At 36.6% G+C, this 25196-nt stretch overlaps 4 protein-coding genes across 4 annotated transcripts in view; 3 read left to right on the plus strand and 1 right to left on the minus strand.

Annotated features, from left to right (window-relative positions):
• Nucleotides 1-5953, plus strand: part of LOC101296910 — a 53338-nt gene extending 47385 nt beyond the window's left edge. The window contains exons 9-15 of the mRNA XM_004308400.1: nt 426-657; nt 987-1206; nt 1324-1415; nt 2918-3041; nt 3133-3218; nt 4167-4232; nt 5343-5953. Of these exons, the coding sequence (XP_004308448.1) occupies nt 426-657; nt 987-1206; nt 1324-1415; nt 2918-3041; nt 3133-3218; nt 4167-4232; nt 5343-5468 (946 nt within the window). The 3' untranslated portion in view covers nt 5469-5953. The remainder of the gene's footprint in view (nt 1-425; nt 658-986; nt 1207-1323; nt 1416-2917; nt 3042-3132; nt 3219-4166; nt 4233-5342) is intronic.
• Nucleotides 5954-6260: 307 nt separating this feature from the next.
• LOC101297197 (F-box protein CPR30-like) lies at nt 6261-7148 on the plus strand. Its single transcript, XM_004308401.1, has 2 exons — nt 6261-6614; nt 6696-7148. The coding sequence occupies exons 1-2, from the start codon at nt 6261-6263 to the stop codon at nt 7146-7148; spliced, it is 807 nt and encodes a 268-aa protein (XP_004308449.1).
• A 1246-nt stretch (nt 7149-8394) lies between these two features.
• On the plus strand, nt 8395-11753 carry LOC101296321. Its single transcript, XM_004306879.1, has 7 exons — nt 8395-8462; nt 8948-9342; nt 9450-9616; nt 9689-9769; nt 10299-10374; nt 10456-10536; nt 11247-11753. The coding sequence occupies exons 2-7, from the start codon at nt 8967-8969 to the stop codon at nt 11378-11380; spliced, it is 915 nt and encodes a 304-aa protein (XP_004306927.1). The 5' UTR covers nt 8395-8462; nt 8948-8966; the 3' UTR covers nt 11381-11753.
• Nucleotides 11754-20860: 9107 nt separating this feature from the next.
• On the minus strand, nt 20861-22099 carry LOC101297491 (F-box protein CPR30-like). The gene has a single exon (XM_004308402.1). It carries the CDS (start codon nt 22097-22099, stop codon nt 20861-20863), a length of 1239 nt encoding a protein of 412 aa, XP_004308450.1.
• Nucleotides 22100-25196: the final 3097 nt, after the last annotated feature.

A 25196-nucleotide genomic window follows, 5' to 3' on the forward strand; every position in this document is an offset into this window, starting at 1 on the left:
TTAGTCATTACTTGCATCTTCAAACTTTGCCCAACTTTCATTTTTAACCAAACCCATCTCATAATTAAAATTAAAAATCTCATAATTAAAATCAAAAGTGCTCATTTTCCATACTCAACCTCATCTAGAGGGAAATAAAAGACTTCATCTTGCCAACAGCTTGGATTCCAACTCCACACCCCCACCTGGAATCCTCCATAAAACCCTTGAAAGTCCATAAACTTCGCTTCCCAAACATATAAAAAAGCAGACCAACTACACATAAACTTGCTCTGTTTTCAAAACACTACTTCCCACTCTGTTTTTCCCAGCTCTTTGCTTCGCTTCAACCTCCAGAAAAACCCAGCTCAATCTCAAACCCCAGATCACTTCTAAACTTGTAGAAATCAACCCGGGTCAAAAAGCCCGGATCTTTCTTGATGAAGTTTGGGTCTTTTGAGTGATATTATGCATAGATCTGGAGCTGCCATGGCTTGGAATGTGTTCAAGTTCTGCACAGCTCTCAGGGGTCTAGGTTCTGTTATGATCCTCTTGGTTCTTGGAGTTGTGGGTGTGACGTATTACACTGTTGTTTTGACTAATTATGGCCCAGCTTTGTATGCTGGTGGACTTGATTCCCTCATTGCTATTGTCGTTTTGATCTTGTTTCATTCATTGGTAAGACTTGGAAAAACTTGTAAAGCTTTGATCTTTTTTGGTTTTGGTATCTGGGTTTTGATGGGTTTTTTGTTCTGGGATTTCGGTTTTAGGATTTTGCTTTTCTAGATGGGCATTTCCATTTTTGAAAATTTGGACTTGTGGGGATCTGTTGCATTGGTTTTTGCAGTCAGTTTATGTATACCTTCTGTTGTGTTTGCTGTTCTTAAGAGTGAATCAATGATTTATTTATTTATTCTTAGCTCGTAAAGTGGAAAAATAGTGTTTGATTAAGAGTGTAGGAGAAACTAAAGCTGGAAGTTGATGTTTGTTACAATTGTGCTGTACAGTTGGTGATGCTATTATGGAGTTATTTTTCTGTTGTTTTGACGGATCCCGGTGGTGTGCCACCGAACTGGAGGCCTGCTGTTGATGAAGAAAGAGGGGAAGCTGACCCATTAAATGGTTCAGAGTTCAGTGATTTGCAAACTGACCCGTCGAATCAAAGAGTCCGGTATTGCCGGAAGTGCAACCAGTTGAAACCACCGCGCTGCCATCATTGCTCAGTTTGTGAGTCCCAATACGTGCATCCTAATGTCCTTGAGCAATATTCTGCCGTGCATTTGTTTTTTCTGTTCTTTTGGTGCATGAATCAGACCATTATGTTGATGAATTTCTTTGTTTCAGGTGGGCGGTGTGTACTGAAAATGGATCACCATTGTGTATGGGTTGTCAATTGTGTTGGGGCCTTAAATTACAAGTATTTTCTTCTTTTCCTGGTAAGTTTTTTTTTTACTGTTTAGGTGTACTTTTCAATAGAGCTGATTTATGTTGAGTACCACTTCGGGGTTAGCTTCCAATATGACTCCATACCTATTTCTAGCTGAATCTGATGGTGTTAGCGTCCCCAACTTTGATAAATATATTTGTGCCAGGGGACAGAAACACCATTTTACTGTCATAGCCTGTGTTTCCCACACTCTGACTTTCCAACTATGCAAGTACAGAGGTTGCAAGAGTTGGTAGCATAAATATGCTTCCAATTTCATTCTCTGATTTACATAGAGGTTTACACATTATTATAGGGTAGTGTTATATCATGCTGGGTTTGAGAAAAAGTTCATGTCAAAATCTTCAAACTATTAGTGACTTGTGAGCATTTGAAACAAGGTTATATATGGTGTAGTTTTTGTTGTTTCAAGAGAAAACCAAAAGATGTTAAGTCGTTACATATTATCTAGTTCAGTAAGTTTTAAGCATAAAACACCTATGTGCAACATTTCATGGCATGTTGATGGTGGCAACACAGAGGCGAACTATTTTTATCAATGACTGTACCTTTATCATTACCTGTGGCTTTATGTACCACTTGCTTTTTTGCCAAGTCGGTAGTATCTATCCAGTGTAATTCATCCATGTAATTTGGAGGCGAACTAATGTGTTTACTTGTAGATAACCCTTAGCATAGGTCACCTCACCTTGAAGATTCTATCTGTCAAGTGTTTCTCCATAGCTTAATTTCTGGAATAATTGCTGGGTTGGAAGGGGAATAGCAGTTTCATAAATTAAAATAATAGTCCTCGTGGACTCTGAGAATATCAACGATATATGATTCCAATATGTACGGTCTATGAGTCATCAAATAGGACACCATGTTTTCTGATTGTGAGAGGTGAAACATATATAGTGAAACGTAAAGCTATTGTGAAGTGGTCAACGTTTCTATATGAATTTAGCTTTTAATATTCTCCGTTTCACGTACACATGCAAATAAATGGTAGTTGTCACCTTAGGTTTATGTTTTCATATGACTTTTACAATATTATCTTCAGCTTATGTTTTGATGTATGGAATACTAAAATACTTAATATTGAGGTAATTCCAGGAATTCATGTTCTATCAATCAATATAAGTTGCGCCTTCTAAATAACAAAATGAAAAGGGAATATAAAATGGTCCAAAAAATTGTTTATCAATGCATACACTGTTAGTTTCGGTGAAGTTTTATATTTGAGTTCCGGTCTGGTATATCTACGTGATGAACTTATGTTGGATCTATATCTTCTTGGGTTTCATACTGAAACCAACTAGATGAATCTGCATCGTTTCCTGTCAGAACTGGTGAAGGAGAAATGCTTGAGCTTGGTCTACTTGGTTGTTTGATTTTATCATCTGTGTAAACTATTTTAGATGATTATGTTATTGTGATTGATGAATGCAAATTGATGTATGTGTATATATTTGTAGCTTTAAACTGATCCTTTGTTCTATCTCAATGCAGTTCTACACGTTCCTTGAGACAACTGTTGTAACTTTATGCTTACTCCCACACTTCATTGCATTCTTTAGTGAAGGAGAAATTCCTGGAACACCCGGGACCCTTGCTACTACTTTCCTTGCTTTCGGTAATCTAATTTCACCTATTTTCATTTTATGTGCAGCAGGTTGCCTCAATTGTTTTTGTCGTGACTGATGACCTTCTTGCTTTATTTGCAGTTTTGAATCTTGCGTTTGCATTAAGTGTGCTGGGATTTCTTATCATGCATATATCCTTGGTGGCTGCAAATACTACAACTATTGAGGTATTTTCTCTTTTCTGTGGTTTTTGCATTCTACCTTGTAAATGAGGATTCCCCAAGCGGTTTTCCTTGAGAAAGCTGAATCATAAGTTTATCTAGGTCCTTACACATTGCCACTTTTTAAATTAGCTTTGTTTTGCAATGGTTGGTTCACTAGTGATGTGCAAAATTTTAAGTACGCTTAAAGACATGCCAACATATTCGTGCTTTCAGTAGTCCCATGGCATCTTTTGTTTGAAGCTTATGTACACTACCGAGTTAGGAAAGGAGTTGAAGCAGGTTAATACTTTTGATATGATTCAAAAGAGAAGACCAGTTCTTGCTTATCCCCCTGGTGCATTATGTGTATAAAGGGGGAGGAATATGCTGATCATGTCTTTCTGCATGCCCCTAGTTCCATGAGCCTAGGGATGAAGTTATCTAGAGGTGAATACCAGCTGGTTTTGCCCTAGGTGGTAATGCTTTTTTCTCTCAAGTGAAAAACATAAGATATTTTATGGGGATGTTTGGTGCTTGCTGTTTTTGGAGTCATTTGGCTAAAATGGAATCAAAAAACTTTTAGGACAAGGCTGGGGCGGATCAAGAAGACTTTTGAAATAGAATTAAGTTTAGCTCTCGCTGGGCTTTGGTTGCTTCTGACTGAGATTTCTTTTTCGCAGTTTTGTGACTATTTTTAGGGTGTGGAATGCAGCTGTTCACTAATTATCCTTGTTTCTATGTTTTTCTTGTTCTTGGTGAATGCTTGTTCTCAACTTCTATTTCAAAACTTATTCTTTTAGTTTGTTGAGAGTGAACATTTCAGTTTTCCCCAAGATTTCCTTTTCATGTGGATTGCTTATCCACTGATTTGTATTCTAATCTTACCAATAAAGTCTAGTATATTTTGTTTTTCTATTTTATTTTAAAAATGCGGTAGAATTAGATGCTGATGGGATTTTAGTTTCTGATCAGGCATATGAGAAGAAAACCACTCCGAAATGGCGCTATGACCTTGGTCGGAAAAAGAATTTTGAACAGGTTGGTAGCACTTGTAATGTATTAATACAGTTCATATCTTTCCTTTTATGTATACTTAAGTTTAACCATGTTCTGTATTGTGAGTTAGTTCAAGTTGGTCCTGTATTCTTTAATTTTCATAAAGAAAACTTCTTGTGATGCTCTATAATAGTGTAGGGGAATTCAGGATCACCGAGTCTTGAATTTATTAAAAGGAAAATAATTTGGCAACAGCAGAGAAAAACTTCTGAGGCTTAGTACAATAGGCATCCATAGGCAGTCCTACAATAGACATCTATTTTATATTTGTTACCGTGCCCTCAGATTTCTGATTACATAAGCTTGTCAATAAAATAAAATAAAATGCTAAGCTGTATGAATATATCGTGAAATGTGAGGTTAGGCACTGCTGGCAGAAGCACTGTTTAATTACATTGTTTCTGTACTGATTTTATTTTCATATAAAATGAATCATAAGAGTTCTGCCTGAAACAATTATTATGTCAATAACTTAGTATATTGTAGATTTAAGGTCCAATAATGGGCAGATTAAATAATTTGTTTTTGGCCATATGGATATATAAGTCACTCTTAACTTAAACAATCCCGTTTAACCTGATATACTTTTGATCAGGAAAGGAAAAGAAAAAAAAGAACAATGTGACAGTAATAGTAGTATGAACTATCATATTGCACTCTCTGAAATTTGGACCGTCAGTTGAATTTCTAATTGAATACTTGACTTGACCTGGATGCTCAGACTGTAAATTCATATCACTCTGAAACAAAGTACACGTTGTGACTTGGCCACCTTTTATTCTCTTTCTGCTCTCATGTCGTCATGTACAGTTCATTTTTGAAAATCACTACGCCTCGGAGCAAATGAATTTTCTTTGCTGAATATGCATATCAAATGACTACATAAAACTTATGTTGAGAATGAATACATGTAGGTGGCTCTCATTATCGGAAAGAGCCACAGGGATCTACTAGTTCTTCTTCATAGCTATCTTTGTTCTTACTCTGTTTTATGGGTTTGAGTGTGTGCCACTTCAACAGTGTTACATGTGTATGATTAGTATCCTCTGGCATCACTCTTAAAAGCTGCTAATCTGGTGGTATTTGCATCAGGTGTTTGGGACAGACAAGCTATACTGGTTCATCCCTGCTTATTCAGAAGAAGATTTGCGACGGATACCAGCGCTCCAGGGTCTTGAGTATCCATCTAAGCCTGAATTTGACTCCCAAGACTTCTAAGCACCATATGTTTGCACGTCAGTGATACACAAATTTACTTTGTAACAATAGATTTGGAACCTCCAGAGAAAAAGTTCCCTTGCAGTCATAACTCATCAAACGGCTTGCAACTAACTTGGGATAAGAGTTCTTCATTCCCACGGTTATCACCTTGTAAGCATGACAATTAGAGATACGGAGAGGCACATTATCCAGAGAGATCAAAGAAATGCAGTTTACGGCTTGCAATCTTGCAGAGTAGTGTGGGTTTGACTGGCTAAAATTCATTTTATGTCTTGGGAGAGTTGGGAACTGTAAAAAGGGAAATGAAACCTCTCCATCTGGAAATGTTCCAAGATATCAGTTGTAGCATTCCTTGGAAATACAGATAGGTATGTAGGCGGCCTACTGGCCTGCTCTAAAATTCAAGTGTAATGTATCCATAAAATATGTAATTTTACACTGAACTGATGCCTCTCCATCTTTCAGATTTGGTGTTATCATTTGTTTTTGATACTTCCAGCATAATCACAGAGTTTAGTCAAGAGATATGATTACCAGGGTAGGAACAGATGTCAATATGTGAATGGAGGTTCGCACCAGCCACGTGGTGCGTTTGCCCCATGTAAGAATTTCTCTAGGATTAGGTCATAAATTGTTAGAATTATCATATTGGGCCTGGTAATGCAAAAAGATGGCATTGTAAATATATAAGTCGAAGACATCATACAAAAAAAAAAAAAAAAAAAAAAAAAAAACCCAAAAGCAATATGGCAGGTTACTTACCTGAAGAAATCATAGACCCAAAGCAATATGGCAGGTTACTTACCTGAAGAAATCATAGAAAAAGTCCTATTGAGGCTGCCCGTCAAAACCCTAATCAGATTCACTACAGTTTGCAAGTCATGGTTGTCAAAGATCAAAGCCTCTACCTTCGTTCAGTCCCATCTCTGCACCACAATCGATTCCAACAACCAAAACGACGCTCACCTCCTCCTCCTCAGCGCTCGCTCCTACTCCAAAGAAAGGATCTGTTATGAGCATCATTGGTTGCATTGGGATAGCCCTGAATTTGGTGAGTATTCCAAGCTTTCAAATCCACTCTCTTTCTTCACACCCAAGAAAAAACCTCAGGAACTGCGTGGTACCGGAACCTGTAACGGGCTTGTATGCCTTGAGAGTTATTACGACAACAGCTGCAAGGAACGTTTGCCAGCCCTAATGCTTTGGAACCCTTCTATTTGAAAGACTGTGAAGTTGCCTAGAATACCTGGTTGGGGTCACCCTAATGACTATAAGGTTTACAGAATGTACGCACCTCTTGGCTTTGGCTATGATCCACATTCTAACGACTATAAGGTTTTAAGAATTGTGATTCTTCGTTCAGACTGGTTCAGCTTCAGATACAGCTCCGTGGTTCAGGTTTACTCCTTGGCCAGGGGATCCTGGAGGAGACTTAGTGCTTCTGTTGCTCCGTTGGATTTGCAGGCCAGTGGTATTAAACGTCCTGCTTTTATTAATGGCTGTTTGCATATGCTTAAATGTCGTGATGATGATATGTATTGTAGTACTCATGGCTGGTCCATTGCATACTTTAATCTTGCCACCGAAGTATTTGGCGAGATTATGATACCGGAAGCTTTGCAAAAACAAATTAAGATGCTCCATTTCAAGATATGGGGATTCTCTTGCTTTGATTAATGATTATGATACGAGAGATCCAGTTAATCGCGGTTGTGAGATTTGGGTTATGAAAGAACATGGTGTTGCAGAGTCGTGGACTTATTTGTTCAACGTACCTGTGGATCACACTGATATATACGGTTTTAGAAGATGCGGAGAAGTTGTGCTAAAGGAGGAAAAGGACGGTGGTCAGTCAAGAATGGTTTTCTTCGATCCCAAAAGTGGTAATCAAGTTAAAGTTATTGGAAGTGAGGATCATGTCTACTGCTTCATGGATTCTTTTGTGGAAAGTCTCGTGTTGCTTGACCACGCCAATGCCATTTCTACCAAGTAGCAAGGACGGAGCGAGTAAGCACAGATTTTTGCCTTACACTTATTTGTATCTTATTCCGTCATCATTTAAACACAGTACGTTATGTGGTTGATTCAAGAATAAAAAGAAAAGATATAGCTAGCTATATGGTTAATTATGACTAAATGTTTGATTTGCAGTGTCGATCACACTGGTTATCTCTCTCTCTCTCTCTCAACTGCTTTATGATATATGCAGTGGTGTTTTATAATATATTTGCATAACGTACAAGACATGTTTTCATGTTAACTGTTATGATTTATTTTTCAGGGGTCTTCATGACAACCAAGAAAGCTCTAAAATTACACAAAAATTTTAGGTTTGTATTACTGTTGCATATATACCTTAGTGCATAGAATCTGCTTCACAACCAACAATAGTAGTGCCGCAAGAAACCTTAAGTTTGTATTACTCTCGCGCGCATGAGACGCATTCAATAAAAAAGGAACTAATATTGGTTTGTTTATGTATCTCATGAGCACCTTTGTTCCATTTTTTATATCTAATAAAACATCAAAAATACCTAAACTTTTGAGATACATCTACAAAGTTAGTCAATAATTTTTACTGATAATTCTCTCGATCTAAAGAAGTAAATCAATTGTTTTCTTGAGCAGTTGATAACCAGACGAACATTTTTGATGAAAAGATTCTTTTTGTTTTTTTTTTTGTGTTAACAAAAGGCATTTAGCTGAGAATTTTCTTTGTGGTGTTCATTTTCCCTTCGATGTATTCATTTTCGCAGTTAATGAAATGGAATTTCAATCCAATGGAAAAAAGAAAAGAAAAGGCATTTCTAATTTCTAAATTGAACAAAAAGTCTAAAACCATCCAGAAAAGCATACGTGGCACTCTTTCTCGCGCGCTTCGGCATTATATAAAGCCCCCACCAAGAGATGAAGGAATGAGTTGGGCGCTTCTGGAGCTTTCTTTTGCATTCTCTCTCGAACCTTCTCATTTCCATTCGTTCCTTCCATCAGGTCAGAACCCAACATTCCCTCTATATTTCCTCTCCTTTCTCCTCTATTTTCTCACCTTCCAAATCCCATTCTATTACCCAACTTAACGATCTGATTCAGGTATTTTCTCCTCTGTTCAATTTAGATTTCCGAAATATTTTTGAGTATTTGATTTATATATTGATGATGATTTCATAAAGCAAGCAATAGTAGTATTTGTGCATTTGGAAATTGTGTTTCTTGTTAGGGTTTGATCAATGACCTAGTCCTAGTGGACAATCATTCTAAGATGATATTGTGGCAATTGATTTGGCTTTTATCTGTTTATGTCTTTATGATCGTTTCTGAGTTTGTTTATTGTTCATCTGAAATTATTAGTTACTTATTCTCGAGGAGTTTCTAGTAGTTTCTGTGATTTTACCTTCATTACTATTTACTAGGATCTTTATAATTTGGTTGATAAACAAGCGAGTGTAATTATTTCGCTGCCTTGTTCTCGCCTCTAGAGGGATAATCACAGCCAATATGCAAAGTGAAAAGCAAGGCAGACGAGGCTTCTCTCGCTCAGATGAGCTGTTAAATAGTTTCCCGGGGTTTGGATCCCGTAGGAGCATGTTGCCTAGCCTGTTTAGTGGAAGGGATCCATTTGATGATCCTTTCTTCAGTCGGCCGCTTGGAGACATGTTCGGGTCTAGCATGTTCGGTCCAAGTGCTGCTTCTAGTGGTGCACCACAGAGTGGTAGCGGTGGGGGAATCATAGTAGAAGAATTAAACTCTGATGATGAGGGAGAGGAAGATGAGGGTACTGTAGATGGGAGGGATAAGAGGAAAGAACGAGCCGTTTCAAGCAATGAGCCATCTGTTGAGCATCCGGATGATGATGATGATGATGATGTGGATGGTAATTGAAATTTCGTATCTGGTTTGCTTCGGAAGGTGTATGTCCTATGGTTCTAGCTTTTAAGTTGAGTTTCCATTAGAGAGTAATGGTTCCCATGTTTGATGTAGCAGAAGAGAAAGTCAAGAACATGAGTAAAAGAAGTGATTTCAACAAGGTACAAGGCACACAGCCCCAAGGTCGTAGTGTCTCTGTTCAGAGTTGCAGAGTTACATATGGTGGTATAGATGGTGCATATTACACTTCTACAAGAAACAGAAGGGCAGGCAATGATGGGGTAAGTAATACTATCTGGAATTGGATGTGTTATTTTTAGTCTTGTTGATTTAACTCTGCGATTGTGAAGCAGGTGATGATTGAGGAGACCAAAGAAGCAGATAAGACCACTGGTCAAGCAACACATAAGATATCTAGAGGAATTCATGATAAGGTACACTTTTTTCTGCTCATGCAGCCTGGTCAAGGACAATTTATTATAACATATATAACCACAAACAGCAGTTTTAGGTGTTAATCACTTCAGTTATTAAACAATAGATAAACAACTTATGTTTTCACCAAGTGTCCTGTGATATACTTAGAGAGCTAGTTTTGATGAATCCTCAAGTGTCAAGTTTTAACGATGCGAATGCACTAGATATCTCCATCAAGCGATCCTCTGTTTCATATGTGTTCTCATAATTGTTGAAGATTATACTACAAATCTTGTCCAAAATCTGATTTACACTATCTAGTTGCTTTTACCATGGGCGTTCAGTTCACTCTGTTGTAATCATAGAGGATACTTGTGGTCTTTCTGCTACCACCTTGATGTTCTGTTAGTATTGCATAGTTCAGTATGACACTTTTTCTTCATTCCATTCCATTTCGACCTCTGGTGGGTAACTATCATGAAGATAGTAGCCATAATATCTGGGTATGTCATTACTGGCATTAAGCTATTTCAATTGTTTATATAGGGTCATTCTGTCACAAGGAAGCTTAATGCAGATGGAAAGGTGGATATGTTGCAAACTCTACACAATTTGAATGAAGGTCGGTTCCTGCAGCTTAGTGGAGGTATTGTGCTTCATACGGATGAACAATGAAATTGATGTTACTTTGATTTTTTTGCAGATGAGCTTGCTGGTTTTGAAGAAGCTTGGGATGGTAATGTTAAACTTGATGTACCTGGCTGGAAAGAATTTGGTAACCAAGGTATGGTAGTAAGCACTGCTTGGTTCTTATAATATAGGTCATATCCATTTTAGTAGGCTGTCCTTAGAGTCCTTGCTGGGTAGCTTTAAAGTGGTAAGTGTCGAGTAAACGTGGTTATGGATACTCGATGTCCTGAAGGAATCTAGTGTCTTAGTTTGAGCTAATCAGGCAATCCTTAGACTTGGAATGGAGTGTTGTCACTTGTATACATGAATATGCTTCGGACTGTGTGGATGAAAGCCATAGGTTAAAAATAGAGAAGAACAGGTTACAAGTCTGGAACTAATAATGTATACTAGCTAAAGGTGCAAAACATAGAGTGACAATGGAGGACTTGATTAATAATACATTGGCAAGTTCCCTGATTTATAGCTTAAATTATTGTGATGGTCATATATATATATATATATGTTAATAGGAGGAGGCTGCATGGCATTGGTGTCTCAACAGGTATACTTTAGGACTAATAATCTGTTTACCAATAAACATGAAAGAGAATGGATACCTGTCAAACCTGTTGGTATGTATAAGCAAGGTGGAGGTTGGTCAGTTCTTATTGAATCTGTACGTAGCATATATTCAAAGTTTTTTCTAGTCTATATTTAAGCTGTGAATGCCATGACATGATAGGTGAAACCGGTTTTTATTTACTCTGTAGTGGGCATATCTTCATGATTGTTTTTTAAGTTGTTAATGCCATGACATCATAGGTGAACCGAAGGGCAATGCACCTTGGAACACTTGGCTCCTTCCATCTTCAGAGCAACCACAAAGCTCCAGAGGGGTATCCGGGGCTACCTCTGATGGGAGAACCAAAAAGGTTGTTAGAATAAATATAGAGTAAATGGGCGCAGAGTATCTAGGCAGACCAAGAGATGAGAAGGGCATTTGCAGTTGGCTGATGCTGCTCTAGCGATACAATCATGAATAGTTGGGTATCTTCTTTGTATTGTAATTATGGAGAGGTAATTTGCGATTGTAGTTGTCCATTGTTCGTCAGACGAATGACGATTAGCAGTGTTTACATGAATGAAGTGTCAACTGTGTTATGGAACCTTTACTGTGGTCTATGGTCTTTTTTCTTTTTTCTTTTTTTCTTGAACAAGAATTGTGGTCTATGGTTTAAATGAAAGTGCACATGACTCGTCTATAAACAGAAGGGTCTGCATTTTTGTCTAAATGATATCGATCAGCTCATCTGTGATAGTTGGACTTCCAATTTCTCTGACAGTACCTCTTTGCTTTGCTTACCTTTAAAGATACTACAGACATAACATTACTAGTGAAGTGAGTGAACTTAACATCGATGGAACTTAAGACCATAAAATAGTGTGTCGATGGGAGAATATAAGACCATAAAAATAGTGTCAACATGACGAGTAGAGTGAGTGAACTTAACTTCGACCGAATTTAGGACCATATGTAAGTAGTGAGTGTTGATAACTTATGTGCGAATTTAAGACCATAGAAATGATTTCAATAGGTTAAGATAGAGAAATTTTTCAGCGTTACGGTAGCACCACGTGATAGTATGACGTGATCCTATATTCCAATCAAATATTAACATTTAGATTTTATTAAGAAAAAATTATATCAACTATTTTATCAAAAACAATTTTGGGTTTGTTGTTACTTTTTAAACCCTAAACTATTGTTGTTACTTTTTAAACCCTAAACTATAAACTCTAAACCTTAGACTCTACACTCTAGACCCTAAACCCTAAACCCAAACCCTAACCCCAAACCCTAACCTCAAACCCTAAACCTTAAACCCTAGTCCAAACTCAACAAAAACCCCATGAATCTTTTTATAAAAAATAGAAAACTTTAGTTTAGTTTATATTTTAGTTGTAATAAATCCATGTGTCAATAATTGATTAGAATGTAGAACCACGTCATACTGCCATTACCACGTGGTCTTCCGATAGTATCTAAAAATTTCTCATTAAGATGATACATGTTGTTAACTGAAATTTTGGGATATTTTGCGAAATCAACAATATGTTCAAGATTCTAGAATGTGAGAATGGGTAATGACAATAGTTGCTTTGGAAGACCGCATTCGATGAACCATCTCTACTGGGACACCATTTGGTTGTTAACTGCAGCTTCTTTATTACATCTCAAACTACAAATCGTTGTAATGATTACCAATCTTGATATATTTTTAATATTTCTATCGAAATTTTCAAAACCCGATATTTTAGTCATTATGATCATGACCCGATCCAGATTAAAGTTGATTAAGCTTCTTCCCAAGGATGCAACATTAAAGTTGATTAAGCTTTTTCCCAAGGATACAACAGAGTTACACATACGTAGGTGATGCAAATATATTTATAGCTACAATTTGTAAGTGCAACACTAGATACGTAAGTAATGAGTTGAGCTTCCAGGAATTGGTTACCCGAACCTGAAACACGTACATAACTTAATTTACTCCAATATCATACTCCAACAATAGGAAAATTCAAGATCTGCTAAATAATTAACGTATTGCAAAAGACGTTATTATTGCGCTATTTTTATGTGTTTGTATGCATTCCAAATTTCTAAGAGCAGAAGGGGCAGAATTTAGACGAAGTTGGTGGTTTCTAGCTTTTGTATGTAGCATCGATTCGCAAATGGGTTGGAAGAAAATGTGAAGAGCATGATCAGTGAATAGATAGAGGCTTCAGTTAGGAGGTGTGATAACTGCTCATAATTTGCATGAGTTGGTCATAATTTGTATAATTCTTGACCTATTATTACAAGCATTTGATTGGAGAAAAAAAAAATTATAAGGTGATCACTCCTAAATCCTAATTAATTTCCTAGGTTAAAAAAACTTGACATGGTCGGCTTACTTAACGACGATAATGTTTTTCCACAAACAGAACACAAGAGATGACATTTGCTTCATGGCTGAGATTCTGTGTGAATCTTGTTTCATAGAATCTGAATATTTCAGTTGTACGGAGACTCAGGTTAGTTGTTCGGTCTTGGCTAACTCAATTATGAGATCATATGTAGTCTAGCAATTATACGTTAAGATCATCTCCTTGGCTTGACAATGGAATGTCATGCATGTTCATAATTCATATTGGTCAACATGTATTCTGATTTTATAAATCATTTTCTGTGTTTATAAGTTCTGAATTTCATGACCCTCGTAAGTGAACGGAATGGTAACGAACCTTGGAGAGTTGGAGTGCTGGGCTCCTTGCATCTATGGAGCTACCAGAAAATTCAAGAGGGAGTAGACAAGGGAATGTAACCGGGACTACCTGTGATGGGAGAACCAAAAGTTTGTAGAATCAATATAGAGTAGATAAAAGCAGAGTATACATCTGCACAGATTAGAGGAAGGGAATCTGTAGTTGACAGATGCTGCTCTAGTATACTTCAAATTATGAATAGTCTGGTGTCTAGCTTCTTTGTATTGTAATTTTGGAGACATATTTACCGATTTTAGTTTTCCATTGTTCATCAGAGATTCAGACAGGCTATCAGTGTTCATATATGAGGATGGAGTGTTATAGAACTTTAATATAATTGTGCTCAATCATTGAAATGAAAATGGCTTAAACAAGACTTTTCATTTGTGTATTTGATTTCGATTAATTTGGGATGATTCTGCTAAATCTGCTTGGTTACTTTAGAATTACAGTAGAAGTAATAGTTAGCATCAGGTTACATAATAAAGTAAGCCAAACCAAAGTATAATTAATATGGTTAAATAATGTATGGAGTGTACGGAGCTAAATACTTTGAATAATGTGTAAGTATATGACAATCATATTCAACCTAAAAGCAAAGAAGAATCTGAGAAAGCTCAAGAAAAACATTGTTTCATAGCTCAACCAGGAGAAGACTTGCTCGACTGGTTTTTGACTGCAGTAACTCTGATCTCGATCTATGAGGTACATGCATTTCATGCATATCATGTTTTTATAACTGATTGTGTAAAGATTGAGTTTGTGTTTGGTATAGGTCTGTCTAAAATATCTTTGAGATATTCTAGAAAGATAAATGCATATCTGTTAGGAAAGTATTTCAAATATATATCTGTTTATAACTGATTTGATTCTTGTTTCCTTGTATATCTCAATTAGGAATCAAAGGTGATTCAGTTGAGGGGGAGTCCTTCCCCTTATATATATGATTGAGTTATACCTTGGAAAGGTAGAGTTTTTGATATTTTATAAACACATTATGTTCTTACTGCAACATTGCTGCATATTTTGTTTTGGTGAAAAACTCTCCTTTTGTTATTGTTTCATTGCATCTGTCATTTCATTGTGATCGGGATCAATGTATTGGCTAACAAGTGCTTAGTTCATTTCAAGGCTGGATCCATTGCTTGTAGAATAGGAAGATCGGTTGTAAAAGATCAAGCTAGTTTGTATGCAAGTAAACGTGAATGTATTGTACTTCACTGCTTGATAGAAACTGTAATTATATTTACTATTAGTGGATTGTTTTAAGTGTGGACTACTATAAAGTCTCGCAGTGAGGTTTCCTTGTGGAAGGTTTACACTGTAATCAAAATCTGGTGTTCTTGTTGTTCTTGTTTTTCTTGCAAACTATATTACTTTGAAAAACAGAAAAACCAGTTAATAGGTCCTAAACATACTTTCATAAAAATTACAAAATGACATTAGTGAACATTCTTTTTACTGAGTGTAAATTTTGGTTACATAAGAAAACATTAATACGTAGACCACCAACGGTGATGTCGGAGATCTATGTGTTTTGAACATGTGACGGTACTAGTGTTTTGGCTATGATTTGGATAAAATGAAGTTTACAATTTCTTATATAAATAATTTGGATGTCGCATTTGTGATGCCCAACACTTTAATAAATAAATGCCATGTTTTAGTTTACTCCAATATCTAACTGGCAATGACATTTGATTATCCGGTGCAATAATATTTGGATGTTGCTTCAAAACATGTTATCAGTATGGTGCTGATATGTGTATATGCACTCTAATCAGAGGAAAAACACATCCCAGCAGGATATATAGAATTAAGACAAAGTAGGTAGAATTTTAGCTATTCATATAACATTATCATGCAAAATGCATGGATGAGAGAGTTGAAAGATCATGCTCAGTTACTGAGGTTCCAATTACGAGCTGGTAAAAACTGCTCATACTTTACATTTGTTAATTAATCATGCGATGTTTGCATTTCACATATGATTCTGCAGCGATCATTTCATACATTTGAATCGGAAAAAAATTGCAAGGAACGTAGTCGATCATTCTAGCTGGTGTTAACTAGTTGATATGGCCTGCTAACTTGAATGACTCTTGTTTTCTATCCAACATATATAAGAATTGACATGGTACATTTGCTTTATGGCTGAGATTCTGCTGGAATTTTTTTGGTTCATAAAGAATGAATTTTTCAATTATATGGAGTCTGGGTTAATTTCTCCTTCAGGAATGTAAAAGACGCCCTTTCTCTGCTAGAACTTAAAATTTCAGTTGAGCGTTTGGTATTCACAAACCCAATTATGAGTTCATAGTCTAGCAAATTTCTTTTGATTCAGATCATCTTATCGGCTACTGAGATCATTCTCTACCTTCCCCCTATGTGTTCACTCAGAAACATGAAAGAATTTTATGCATCTGACACCTGTAAGTATGTAGAAGCAATGCAATGGAGAAAATAGAGAAAAATATTCAGTTAATTAGGAGGTGAAAAAAGTACTGCTCATCATTTGCACGAGTTGATCATGAGAAGGCTGCAATATAGATATGATTCTAGAGCTATCCATTGTCACAAATTTGGAATTAATTAAAAAAAATTAGATTAAAACCCAAAATATCGAGCTTGTATTAGATAATTAGAATACACCCACCCAAATGTTTTCTTTTAATCGACACCCAAAATCTGTTTTTTATTATTTTTGGTCATTTTTAGTAGCTAGACTGCCACGCTGAAAAATTTCTTTCAGAAAATCATCATAATTCTAGCAATAATGATGAGTTAAAGGAAAATTGTCTTAATCACAAAAAATCTATAATTAAAGTTTTTAAAAAGAGAATTAAATTTAAATTGTTGACTAATCAGATTTAGATAGTGAAAATATGTAATTTTTCGTAAAATTGAAAGACAATATATTATTTTTTCTCCAGAAAATTAAGTGTCTATTGAAAAGGTATATTAGGTGGATTTCATTTAAAACGTCTTCTAAAAACTGGGTGTAAATCTAAATCTCCGCCCCCCCCCCCCCCCCCCCCTCCAAAAAAAAAAAAGAAGCAAACCGGAACAGAGAGAAATGATCAGGGTGCATTACTTGCTTCATGGTCGAGATTAGGGTTTAAATAAGGTACTTAGATCATGTTAAAATTAATGGTGTTTATTATTGCATAATAGAGCAAGTTGGTAAGTACACATTGCACATACATATGCCAGAGCTATGTGCTGCACATTTATTTTCTTAATGATCAGATAATTTGGGTAGCATCATCTAAATGGCTAGCTACATGCAGCAACAAAGCAGCTGGCTCTGGACACGAACACATTTTCCATGCTTGAAATGCTGCCCAGCGCAGTATTGTAGACATTGGAGATCCCCATTCGCCGGCTTGCAGACTGAATAGCAAAAGGGTCTACCTCCCTCATTCACTTGCTCATCTACATTGAAAATCATCAATTCAATCTAATTGTTAGCATGCAAGATACACACACACACGCACACTTGTAAACTTAGAATGAGAAGTTGATGAGAACCAATCCAAAAATCTGGCTTAGTAAACTGATACACTAGAAAACATTATGGCAACTCGAAAATACAGTATATATCGTACAAAACTCATCGCCAAAAACTAAAAGAAAAGACTAGAGAGGGATTTCACCAGAGGTAGCAGAAGAATACTGAGTTACGATCAGAATGACAAAGGCTAGTACAGCATATTTTTTCATTCTCAACCCCATTGTTGTTCTGCGATCTTTGGCCTTCACAAATTGATGTAATGGATGATAAACCCAGACAAGAATGATCCGCTTATACAGAAGTATATATTAGAACCAATAGAAACTATGTCTTGGAGTGCTTTCCCTTTTTACTAACCAGAAAGAGTAATTATTGCAAATCTCAAGTCACTGCTAGCTGTACCTGGTTATCAAAGATTTATTGCTATTAACACATATGTTTTTTCTATTAACACACCTCATATATTTTTCTTATCCACACATTTTTATTTTATTTACAAATTTATCACTTGAATTTGATTGATGATTGGTTCTCACCGGGGTGTGTTAATATCAAAAATAGGTGTGTTAATAGCACCACCCAACATTTAATGGTACTAGCTTGTGAACATGTAAGACGTTGCAGATACTATATTTATGTGGAAGATTTCATCATTCTTTTGAAAGAAGAAAGAAAAAAGAGAAAGAAAATCAAAATTTCATTCCAATATCGACAACGTCTTGTACGTTTGTATCATTTCTATTATATATAAAAGATTCAATGAAGTACGTTCCTTTCATGAATTTTTTTTTCTTTGGCAACGTAACAAAAAACATATAAACCCTAAACAAACTTGGTTACAAAAGACCCAAAATGAGCCTTTCAATCAGGAAAAAGAAGAGAGAGAGAGAGAGAGACCAAAAATAGGACAATCAAAGCACGCATGAAAATCAAAATGAGATTTTCTAATCTCTTGCTTAAATGAGATTCTCTTGCGTGCAAGAAGCCAACAACTCCACATCTTTATCAAATAACAAAAGTACAAGACACTTGGCGGGGCAAACTAGGACTATTAGGAGATCAATAGTATGAATATGTGGTTACAATTTATAATAACCAATTTGTCCACAGTTTATCAGTAACAATTTAGTTGTACGTGTAGATCATTCTGAAAACATGGCATATATTTATTGTTGCGTAATAAAGCAAGGTTATAAAAGAACACAAAAGCCAGAACTATAGATGCTCTCCACGTTTATTTTCTGAATCATCTAATTAAGGGCTGCAGCAACAAATTAACTGGCCCTGGATATCAAAGCATTTTCCATTGTTAAAACGCTTCGCAGCGCAGTCTTCTATACATTGGAGATCCGCGTTAACCTTCGCGCAGACATCAAAGCAAAAGGGTTCAGGTGCCTGCTGATTCACTCGCTCATCTACATTCACAATTATTCCATCATTATAAGCTAATGTGTAATCTTTATACCACCAATCCAATAAGTGATAAAAGGTTAAGTACTCTTTTACTTATACTCCTGAAACATTATGTAAACTCAGTAACAAAAGCCAAATGAAAAGAGTTATAGAGAGAGATAGAGATGGAGGATATACCAGGGCTAGCAGAAGAGTGAGTTATAGCCAGAATAACAAAGGCTACCACGATATAATTTTGCATTCCCAATCCCATTGTTGTTCTTTCTTTAGCCTTCACGATGCTAATTAACAAATGCTATATGGATGATCATCGATACGAGAATGATCCATTTATATACAACCAAGAGAAACTATATTTTAGCTTAGGGTAATTTAGCCTTGCAGCCACAGAATTCTGATTCAGTGATTATTGCAAATCTCAAGTCATTGCTTTACTTGGATGATTATCAGAAACTAGTGTATTTTGCTTCTTAAAATGATAGATATTGCAGATACTATGTTATTTGTGGAAGATTATATCCTTTTAAAACAATATTTCCTTATTGATAGCGTCATACTTGAGAGAAGGAGGTGGAGCGGATTCAGTGCACCATGGTGTAATTGAACTAGCCATGTGATAACGGACGTTTATTGAAAAGTTAACTGAAATAAAACAAACTGACTGCATATGGCCTCTAATGAATTTCTTTGCGTCTGCAAAACTTTCATCAATTAAACGAAGTGCACACATGACAAAAAAAAGTGACATTTGTAACAACAGTACATGCAATGAAATCAGAGATTACAAACCATCTTTGAAATTGTAATTCGTAAAATGTATAATTCAAGATAATCAAGCATTAAGCATATAATTATGGTATATATTGGAGAGAATATAAATAAATACGTAAACGCAAGAGTCTGTGATTCTCATTGGTAAGAGTCGTATGACATGGCTTCGGGGTGATCAAGCAAGAGAGACTCTCTACAAAAGAATCCATGAAATAGTAAGAATAATCCTTGGTTCCAAATACTTTAACTTGTTAGGATCCAGCGAAACCATTCTTTTCTGACTAGCACTAAACCTCTCCTCTAGCACAACTTCCCCACACCAGTTTAGAAAAGCTGTTTAATTACCAACGTTTAGTAGCTAGACTTATTTTGCGTAAAATATTGTATAATCTTTGTGGTTTAAAGTCGACATTTGTTTTGTCCTTATGATTTTATTTTAATCTGAATGATCTTTAAAGTTACGATTTTTCATCCAAATGGCAATTTCGTTAATTTTCTCAATTAAATTGCTGACATGGCCGTTAAAAATTAAAATGTCTTTAATGACCACGTCAGTATTCTAACAGAAAAAATTGACGGAACAACCATTTGGATGAAAAAATAGTGACTTTAAAGACCATTCATATTAAAACAAAATCATAAGGACTGAATAAATGTCAACTTTAAACCATAAGGACTAAATAAATTTCAATTCATTTATTGTACAACAAATTATTTTTATAGCTAGTTTTTATACAACATACTTTTCTCACTGCAATAGTAAACTATGCCTTAGTCTTTAAAAGTTCAGTCAACTATGTTTTCTAATAAGATTTGAATACCAATTAGATAACAACTAATAGGTTTTTGTAGTTTTCTGTATAATAAGTTTTTTTTTCGATGATATGTTACAAGAGTGAGGCAGAGCGAGTAAGCAGTGGAGTATTACTCAAGAAAAACAAGAAAGGGTAAACAAGCATAACTACGTTTAAAGCAGTGGGACACCATTTGTTTTGGGAATCCACCTCCTTGTATTCTGGGCAGGATTCAAGAAGACAAATATGACAAATATGGTCTTTACGACCGAGACTTGTTATTGCTTAGCTAGCTGTATTGATAAATTGAAAAAAATTAGAGATTTATCAATTTTTAAATAAATCTTTACTCTAGCAGTATACTTATATACTTAAGAAGTTGATAAATTTAGAAATTGATAGAGAAAATTGATAAATTTATCAATCTTTAGGAGACAATTAACTAAAACTTAGCTAATGTATATAATTTAGCAATACTGCTGGAGCAAAAGTTTCAAAATTGCTATTTTAAATCTAAATGTTGACAAATTTAGTAACAAATTTAACTCTATTGCTGGAGATGCTCTTAGTCCATCCTTGTAGCAGGAAAAAAAAAAGGAAATAAGATACAAATAGGTAAAAGCAAAACTCTGTGCCTACTTTGTCGTTGCTACTCGGTAAGAAACGGCTTTGGCGTGGTCAAGCAAGACAAGACTCTCAACAAAAGAATCCATGAAGCGGTAAAAATGACCCTCAGTTCCAAAAACTTTAAATTGATTAGTCTTAGGATCAAAAGAAACCATTCTTGACCGACCACGTTCGGTACTCTCCATTAGCACAACTTCCCCACATTCTTTGAAACCATATATACTAGTCTGAACCACATGTAAATTGAACAAATATGTCCACGACTCTGCAACACCATATTGTTTCATAGCCCAAATGTCACAACCGCGATTAACTGGATCTCTGCAACTATAATTATGATGCTTAATCAAAGCCAGGGAGTCCCCGTATCTTGACATATTGCAGCCGCCTTCTCCCAAAGCTTCCGGTCTCTTTATCTCGCCAAATTCTTCAGTTTCCAGATTGAAGGTGGAGATGAATAACTCTCCGCCACACTTATGGTGTTCCTCGTAATTGTCATTGTAATACACACTCAAACGATTTTCAAGCGTATGGAAATTGCCATTAACAAAAACAGGACGCTCAGAACCACATACACCCTGCAAATCCACCGGAACAACAGAAGAGCTAAATCTCTTCCAAGATGCCCTGGCTAAGGAGTAAACATGAACCTTGGTTGCGAATCGCGACAAGTCTGAATGATCATCAATTAGAGTCACAATTCTCAAAATCTTGTAGTCATTGGAATGTGCATCATAACCAAAGGCATTTATCGAGAACTTCTCACATTTGGTGTAGCGAAAACAGACTGGAGGTTTAGGCAACCTGACAAGTTTTCTAATAGTTGGGTTCCAGATCAAGGTGGGAGAACGATCAAAGGAGAAGTGACCATCCCCAGCCTCAAGGCATACCAGCCCATTACTAGTTCCGGCCACATGCATTTCGGAAACGGGTTTCTTTTTCGATGAAAGGACCGGAGTTGAAAGCATAGAGTATTCACCGAATTCAGGGCTATCCCAATGCAACCAGTGACGCTGATGCCATTGCCAAGCGTCGTCACCGGAATTAGAGGAAGCGCTGAGAAGAAGGAGGTGAGAGTCGTTTTGGTCGCTGGAGTCGATGGTGGTGCGGAGATGGGACTGAATGAAAGTAGAGGATTTGATCAGTGAGTGCCATGACTTGCAGACGAGGGTGTATTTGATTAGGGACTTGGCGGGTAACTTCAACAGGATTTTATGTATGATTTCTTCGGGGAAGACGTCTGACATTGCTGTGATATTGCCAATGTCAATTTTCTATGATTCGGCGGTTCAGAAAGTTTGAGAGCCTATTCGGTTTAAAACATAATATTTGTTGAATAGAGACCTCTATAGATAGGCCAACACAACAGTGATCCCTTGCAAATAAGGAAAGTGTCTTCTTCTATTCCTAATCTGAAAGACACTTTCCTTGACCAAATAGATAAGCTTGCGGGTTTTAGCATCATGCTTCCAAGATCCCCGTAATAGCTGCATGCCGGCGTGACGGCGTCGTTGGTTTGTTTTGATGGCAACATACGTTGCCGCTCAAACCCAGTGCTCCACCATTGCGCTTTCCGGTCTCCGCCACTATTCCGATTCCAACCTTCACCCGTGTACTGACAATCAAAACCTACATAACCTACTAACTGAGGAGTCCGACGAAAACCTTTTCCAGGATTTTTTTATTTATTTTTTATTAAGGAATGGGAAAACTTTTAATCAACAAAACCAAAATTACATAATATAGGAATAAACGGTGGTGGAAATAACTTCTCCACTCTCCTCCCTAAAAAATGACCGGGTTATGAGACCATCGTCACAGATGATTTGCATGAGGCAAGAAAGCCCAACCCGTACCCAAGCACTACGCCCACTACCACGAGCTTCGTGAGCTGCCTTGTTAGCTAATCTAGGAACATAAGAAATCGCAGCAGTACCCCAAGAGCTTAAGATTTCTTTTATTCTCTCAACGAGGATACCTTCATCCTCAAGACACTCACCCCTAGCTAGCATTTACCATACATCCTGCCTCCACGCAATTTGATTACATCAATCCGATTTTAATTTCAAAATTCGATTTAAAAAGGTTCTATTAAACAACCATTTCATCCAATATTGCTGCAGCAAGACTGCCACAGTAATCTCTACAAACTAATGTAACGAAAAAAATCTCCTCAAACTAATCCAATACCCACATGTTCACCATTTGCACTAACAGATGCATCACATATAGTTCAATTTCAAAATTAATTCCAGTCGGTGGCGCCGCCAAGATGTAACTCTCCCATACATTTCCTCATTCTCACTTTGAGAAGCAAGGTTACTGTTTTGCATTAGCTTAATTCTTTTCCCACATAGATACACCCATTTCAAAAAGGATATCAAGAGGTTTTGGTGTTCCAGATCAAGTTCAAAAAAATTCAAACACTTAACTATTACATTTAAGAGAATGATGACAGTCCTAAAAGTTACCGACAGACATTACATCCAAAACACACCACACAACCCATCAACATATGAGAGTTTTTCCTATCTGACTGAAACAAAGTTAAATTAGATAGATCATTCGGAGCAGATATGACACATACTCAGACAAAACCTCAAAACACTCTAGATGCATAGTACTCTCTTTTGGGTTGGCACTGACCAAATCAAAACAGTCTGAAAATACTACACGAGTCAACAACTGTTAGGGTTTTACCCCTGACTAGAGAGAAAAGCAAAGAAATACAGAAATGAAAGAAATTAAGATACTGATATTTTCATTAACAATGAGCTAAAGCTCCTGATGGCAATACATATAGACCCATTGGCTAGTCACGTACACAACACATGACAAAATGAGTGAAATATCGTAACAATCCATCCCCCTTTAGCAAACTTGACCTCAAGTTTCAGTTATAAGAGAGACACTGCAAGTAGAGCCACTCGAATCTAGACCAAACAACATGAACCAGAAGGGAAAACTTCAAAGCTGCAATTCTAAGATCAACACAATATCCTTGACACCCTTGCCAATCAGTCAACCTGCATATGAGAAATGACATTCTAGAAGCCTTGAGTTTAAACAACCACTTGCGAGCTAGCTTATCATCCCCAAAAGTGATCATCCATACCTTTTCACTGAATATAACAATTATGTCCATAGCAGCATGTCTGAACATATCACCATTTCTAAATTTATTCAAGTTCTTCAGTCTGTCTACACAGAAAGTTAGTAGCTCATTCAATTCTACCGGGATCTTAATCCAAGTTCTCTGAGGCTGCAAGTAGGCATTACATTCAGAGCAATGTTTTATGGCAACTTGCTTATGAAAATCTTCAATAATGCCAACTGCATATTGCAAACACTTAAAGTACCCATTGCCAGCATTTGGTGCCATGGAAATACCACATTTGCAACATAATACACTACCAACAGTTTGAAGAACTGTAATTAAGCTTGTACCTGCATCATACATGTTAGGTGGGAAATAGGCAAACACTTTCCACCCTAATTTCATGCCATGTAGTTGTAAAGCACTAGCAAAGAAAGTTGTGATTCCAAGATGTGATGCAACACAGTCAAATTCTTGGACATTTATATTTCCACCACATGTGTTTGACATCTCAATAATTTGGTCCTTGACATGCACTTGAACCCCGATGTAGGCAGATTGATGGAGATCAAAAGTCTTACCATCATCAATACCAGCCATTATATGAATAGTGTCTGAAGACCCTCCTTCCTTCTCCTTACTAGCAACCTCAAATTTCTTGTCTTTGACAACAATTACAAATACCAGCTCAGCCACATAAAAGAGAGTTGAATGAGGAGGTATCATTATCAATGCCCGCCAGGCCTCTAATGCACCCACTGCATACTCAAAGAACATAATCACAAGAGCTATCTCACCCTTTCTCATTGTCACTACAACTTTGTCAACCTCCATAGTGACTTGCTCTGCATCTATGTTGAACTCACATGGTCCTTCTCTTTCCCCATGATCCTTCAAAAGTTCCTTACCATCCTGCAATTTCCCAATCCATTCCATTGTAACAACATCCCTTTCATTTGGACGCCCCTTCCCCTCCAGTTGTAGCACCTTCTTAATAACTTTCTTGTCAACTATCCATTCTGGAACTCTGTCCCATGATACCAACTCTAGAATAATATGAAGAGTTGCACTTGGAAATTTAGCTTCCCCATCACCAGAAGTATGCTTAACATTTGAAGATGTAGCAGTAACCTCAAACAACACAAATTTGTCTATGCAAACTGAGTCACCCAGATTAGGTCCAATAGCTAACTTTTTTACAAGCTCCAAGGCACATAAAACATATCCCAAGCACTTGCTATCTAACT

Source organism: Fragaria vesca, linkage group LG7 (assembly GCF_000184155.1).
Source record: "Fragaria vesca subsp. vesca linkage group LG7, FraVesHawaii_1.0, whole genome shotgun sequence".
NCBI lineage: Eukaryota > Viridiplantae > Streptophyta > Magnoliopsida > Rosales > Rosaceae > Fragaria > Fragaria vesca.

Excerpts from the sequence above, each read along its gene's own strand:
- LOC101297197 (XM_004308401.1), top strand. The coding sequence starts at position 6,261 with ATGGCAGGTTACTTACCTGAAGAAATCATAGAAAAAGTCCTATTGAGG. Across the intron at positions 6,615-6,695 it reads CCGGAACCTGTAACGGGCTT|ACTGTGAAGTTGCCTAGAAT; the intron begins GTATGCCTTGAG and ends TCTATTTGAAAG.
- LOC101297491 (XM_004308402.1), bottom strand. The coding sequence starts at position 22,099 with ATGTCAGACGTCTTCCCCGAAGAAATCATACATAAAATCCTGTTGAAG.
- LOC101296321 (XM_004306879.1), top strand. The coding sequence starts at position 8,967 with ATGCAAAGTGAAAAGCAAGGCAGACGAGGCTTCTCTCGCTCAGATGAG. Across the intron at positions 9,617-9,688 it reads GAAGGGCAGGCAATGATGGG|GTGATGATTGAGGAGACCAA; the intron begins GTAAGTAATACT and ends ATTGTGAAGCAG. Across the intron at positions 10,537-11,246 it reads GAAAGAATTTGGTAACCAAG|GTGAACCGAAGGGCAATGCA; the intron begins GTATGGTAGTAA and ends ATGACATCATAG.